Source organism: Coregonus clupeaformis, unplaced genomic scaffold, assembly GCF_020615455.1.
Source record: "Coregonus clupeaformis isolate EN_2021a unplaced genomic scaffold, ASM2061545v1 scaf0033, whole genome shotgun sequence".
NCBI classification, from domain to species: domain Eukaryota; kingdom Metazoa; phylum Chordata; class Actinopteri; order Salmoniformes; family Salmonidae; genus Coregonus; species Coregonus clupeaformis.
In genome coordinates this window covers 784,549-789,668 of record NW_025533488.1, presented here as the reverse complement: position 1 = coordinate 789,668, position 5,120 = coordinate 784,549, and the positions used below count along the sequence as shown (strand labels likewise).

At 42.3% G+C, this 5,120-nt stretch overlaps 1 protein-coding gene across 1 annotated transcript; it reads right to left on the bottom strand.

Annotated features, from left to right (window-relative positions):
* Window positions 1-2,645: 2,645 nt before the first annotated feature.
* LOC123483131 (myelin-associated glycoprotein-like) lies at window positions 2,646-4,102 on the bottom strand. Its single transcript, XM_045212627.1, has 3 exons — window positions 3,627-4,102; window positions 3,104-3,355; window positions 2,646-2,973 (listed from the first exon to the last, which is right to left on the bottom strand). The coding sequence occupies exons 1-3, from the start codon at window positions 3,670-3,672 to the stop codon at window positions 2,675-2,677; spliced, it is 597 nt and encodes a 198-aa protein (XP_045068562.1). The 5' UTR covers window positions 3,673-4,102; the 3' UTR covers window positions 2,646-2,674.
* Between the last annotated feature and the right edge of the window lie 1,018 nt (window positions 4,103-5,120).

Genomic DNA, 5,120 nt, shown 5'->3' with positions numbered 1-5,120 from the left:
GTAAACGCAAGTAAACGCCGTTTACCCACCTTTTTCCGAACAATTCATTGAAAATATAGGGAGCGTTACCAATTTCTTTACCCCTTACCGGCAATCAGAGTTTACCCACCTATTTTTTTATCACTACATAACTGGCTACTGGTAGGCCTATTTCAAGTTTATGGTAATACACATTGTAACCTAGTCTAGTAAGTTGACTTTGTATGTTAGGCAGTGGAGGCTCCTCAGAGGAGGAAGGGAAGGACCATCCTCCTCAGTGAATTTCATAAAAACTAAAAATAGTGAAACAATAAAAAAGGTGTGCTTTTTAGATAAAACTATTCTAAATATATCCATGTCACCAAATTATTGATTAAAACACACTGTTTTACTGTGAAGGTCTACAGTAGCCTCAACAGCACTCTCCAGGGTAGTACCATGGTGTAGCCGGAGGACAGCTAGTTTCCGTCCTCCCCTGGGTACATTGACTTCTAAAACAAAACCTAAGAGGCTCATGGTTCTCACCCCCTTCCATAGACTTACACAGTAATCATGGCAACTTCTGGAGGACGTCCTCCAATCTATCAGAGCTCTTGCAGTGTGAACTGACATGTTGTCCACACAATCAAAGGATCAGAGAATTAATCTAGTACTGAAAGCATAAGCTTCAGCTAGCTTGCACTGCAGCGCATAAAATGTTGTGAGTAGTTGACTCAAAGAGTTAGAAAGACAATAGTTGAACAGTTTTGAACAAATACATTTCTTCAAAAATGAAGGAGAAGAGAGAGATAGCTATATTTCATTGTATTTTTTGTTTCACTTTCACTTACCTAGCCAGTGAATGCAGCTAGCTAGTTTAGCCTACTCAAACACCTGGCTCAAACAGAGAGGGATGCTATGTTAGCTAGCTGGCTATGGCTATCCAACACTGGAACTCTTCCAAGTCAAGGTAAGCTTTTGGTTTTATTAATTTATTGCCACCGTGGCCCGCCGGTGTAACTGCTAAACTGCTTGATTTACATTGTACTGCATGATTGTAGCGGGTTTATTAACACATTAGTTCTAGTAGCTAATGTTAGCTATGTTAACTATGATGTTAACTAATATGTTGACAACGATGTAGGCTGTGTGTAGCGGTTATGGTATGAAGCTGTTGTATTGCGTAATGAAGTTCACAAGCGAAGGGAAAAGGTGAGAGGAGGAGAGCGCATAGATGCGAGAAGGAAATATATAATGAGAAAATTATCAAGCTGTTTGTATGTGGCTGCTATGAAAGTGAACTGTGTTTGCGGTGATCATGAGTGTATTCATTCAGTCCATAATATTGAAAAACATTTCTTAAATGGAAGCAAACGGAACGAAACAGGGATAAACATACCTGAATTTGTCCAATAGAAACTCTTGTTTGCAACTGCTGGACTAATGATTATACCTTAGATCAGCTAGATGCAGGCAAGTGTGCAAGGCGGTGTTGACTGTGTCAATATCTGTCACCTTGATTACTCACATTATTCTCTCGACCTGTGCAGCTAGGTTGTAAACTTTCATTCATAGGCTAGGTTGTAGCAACCTCATGATGGGTATAGGGACATTTTAGTATCATGTAGTGGCCTAAAATGGACTATGAATGACAGTCATCCAATATGCTGTAATAGAAATAAGACCATGCTCGTACAAAAATTTAACAATCGTCCTCCCTCATCTTAAACGGCACTGACCGCAACTGATGTTAGGGTGACCATCCCGTTTTTTCTAATAATGTAGTCCTAATCATTGGCAATCGCTGAATGTCATTGGCAAACTTTTTGGTGTTTTGTAAGAGATGTATATTTCCATTCATCAAATGGGGCAATTATAGACTACATACAGTTTGGATGCTGTAATTATGTTTGAGTGGACCAACATGCACAGGTAGCTTACTTTTTGAAGTGATTTGTTTGACAATCTGATTAAAATATCATCGCTGGTTGTGTTCATGCCACATTGAAAGGTAATACATTTTGACTGTTTAATTTACGTCTTTATTATTTATTGAAAAAAACTCTGCACGGGCAAGCGAATGCACTCAATAGAGGCCCCCCTGAATGTCATGGTGTAATTCACACTCTGTCTACAGTACATACAGTACCTCCATGTTGCCGTATAGCTGATCGTTGGTGTAGTAGTTTGTGTGGATTTCACTGCTGGAGTCATTCTGCTCTTTCCTGTGGATAGAGTTAGGGCCACTATGTGATGCATTCTCTTTATATGACACAACAAGAGTGAATGTAGGCTAATGGTCTTTAGCAACTCAGCAGGATGTATACATTATGATCACAGATAGAACAGCCTGTAGAAAAATACCTTGATGGTGAGGGATCTGAGGAAGCACCCTTTGCTGCATCCATGTCCTGCATACTGGTTATTGGCTGGTTACTATGACTCCTCCCACTGATGAGAAAAATGCCAAGATATCAAAACAGAACAAAACAGCTATCAAGAAACAAAAATCTACATAACTCCCTCCAAAAAGAAATAAAAGTGTAACTTACCCCTTCTTGGTCGACAGGCAAGCTGACATGATAATTAGTATTACTACCACCACTAATGCAGCAATACAAATTGAAACGTACAGCATGAACATCTTAACAGATAAATATGATTTATTCAATGTACCCATACTATTCCTTATGATATAAATATAGCATAATAATAATTAATTATTGATACACTTCCCTCCACTGTTTCCCTTACCATTTGTGGGCACAGTGAAGGACAAGGTGGCATTGCCCTGTGTGTTGCTGGCATTGCAGTGGATGGTCTCTGAGAAGCCTAGTGCCCTCTGTAGGGTCACCATGGTAACTGACCCATGCCTCTCCACCCTGGTACTGGGCAGGGGCCCTGCTGGAAGAGACCACTCCACAGTGCCGGGGGGCTCCGAATCCACAATGCACAGACAGGTTACCATGGAGATGTCTAATGTGCATGCAGAGCCCACTTTGATCTCAGGGGGGTCTGGGATGAGAATGACAAACATTTTGGTTTCAACTGAACATGTAGTGCTACATCCTGAAGAGTATTGTCTTCATATTATATACACAGAAAGGACATGATCCTTATTGACAGAACATCGGCATCTACTTACACTCTACATTGAGTTTCAGTGGGCTGGATTGACCTCGTCCCACTGTGTTGATGGCAGTGCAGAAGAGGGCTTCAGTGAGTCTGGTCACATTCTCCAGTGTGATGGTAGGTCCCGTGGTGGGCAGAGGCCCTCTGCTGTTGTGCCAGCGGTAGCTGTGGGCAGCAGGGTTACTGTCACTGGAGCATCTCAGCTCTACAGAGTCTCCCTCCTTCACACTGGACACTCCCTCAACCTTCACATCCACTGGGGCATCTATAAATATCAACATTAGTAAGAATGATATTACTATGTAATACAGATCTTAGGACAGATTCAGTGGATCAATCACATGCTAAATCTATTTCAATTTAAAAAGTGAAGTATGCCAAATCCAGGATCTGGACAAAGTTCATGATTCCTTTTCAAATTAGTTCAATTTAATTTATTGTTTCACTTTTGTCATATGCACAGAAGCATTCTGTTTTCACAGAAATCAAAGTGTAAATCTTCCAGTGTTATTAACACACAGGTGTGGTCCACTTACATTTGACATTGAGTATTTTAGACATTTTCACTGTCTTCCCTCCCATGTACGCTGCTGTGCAGACAAGAGACTGGTTGTGATCAGTGATGCTGGGGGTAAAGGTCAGGGATGATGTCACTTCCCACTGGCCGTTGGTCAGCTGCTGTGATTGGACACTGGGTGTTCCGGAGTGGCTCCAGGTGAGGAGAGGGGGATCAGATGGGCAGGAGTGAGACACAGAGTAGGAGGCAGATACCTCCTCCCCCACCTTCACCTCCTCCCTCACTGACAGAGAGGGGGGGTCTGGAGAGCCTGAAATCAGCAAAGAGAAGAGAACAGTTATTGCAGTTCTTTTGAGGTGTGCATCCACTAGTTCTTGGGTCTGTCCTTTCAGCACTATAATTGTAATCTAGAAGAAGCTATAGCTATCATTAGGGTAAATAATGGGATACTGTATTACATAAATTGAAATTCTCCTTGTCAATTCTTCCCAAGGGAACTTACTGCTCACTGCAATGGAGACTGTGTTACGTTTGTAGGAATACTTGTCATGGTCTTCGATTTCAATCCTGAAATAAAAGGGTCCTTTGTCACTGCGATGGAGCGGGTCGATTCTGAGTGAGCAGTTCTTCTGCCGGAGGTCTCCCACCAGCTTTGTACGACCCTTGTAGTCTTTGAATACTTTGGAACTGTCTGGGTGGTATATCACATCATTGGTGTCTTTGAACCAGATGCCAGTGAATTCAGAGGGCTTCTCATCTGGTTCTGGGTAGTTGAATGAGCAGGGAATCACGATGCACGAGCCCTGCAGGCCGGACACTGAGCTGGGCACCTCAGCAGTCCATGACGAGGCATCAACTCCCATCACTCAAATAGCAGTGGAGGAAATGTTAGTCAGAGGTGTTGGACACAGTCAAGGAATATGAGTATATGAATGGAATGCAGCTAGTTAGTTCAGCCTACTCAAACACCCGGCTCAAACAGAAAGGGATGCTATGTTAGCTAGCTGGCTATCCAAGGCTGGAACTCTTCCAAGTCAAGGTAAGCTTTTGGTTTTATTAATTTAAAGCCACCAGGGCCCGCCGGTGTAAATGCTAACTGCTTGCTGCTGACTGTACACTGTAGTCCATGATTGTAGCGGGTTTACTAACGCGTTGGTTCTAGCAGCTATGTTGGCTATGACGTGACAACGATGTAGGCTGTGTGAGGTTAGTAGTCATGATATGAAGGTTAGGCTTGGAAAGTTTTTTTCGCCTGGTCACAGACAGCTGATGTGTTGTGCACTGAAGTCCACAAACAAAGGGAAAAGGTGAAAGGAGGAGAGCGTGTAGATAGAGAAGGAATTTTATATACAATGAACTGTTTGTATATGGCTGGTATGAAAGTTAACTGTGTTTGCGTGTGATCAGGTGTGTATTCATTGTGGCGATTCTGTTGAAAAACGTTTCTTAAATGGACGCAAACGGAATGAAACAGGGATAAACATACCTGAATTGGTCCAATAGAAACTCTCAT

Coding starts and splice junctions, on each gene's coding strand:
- LOC123483131 (XM_045212627.1), bottom strand. CDS start 3,672: ATGGGAGGGAAGACAGTGAAAATGTCTAAAATACTCAATGTCAAAT. Junction 3,356..3,626: donor TAAAATACTCAATGTCAAAT/GTAAGTGGACCA, acceptor TGATATTTATAG/ATGCCCCAGTGGATGTGAAG. Junction 2,974..3,103: donor ACTGAAACTCAATGTAGAGT/GTAAGTAGATGC, acceptor TTCTCATCCCAG/ACCCCCCTGAGATCAAAGTG.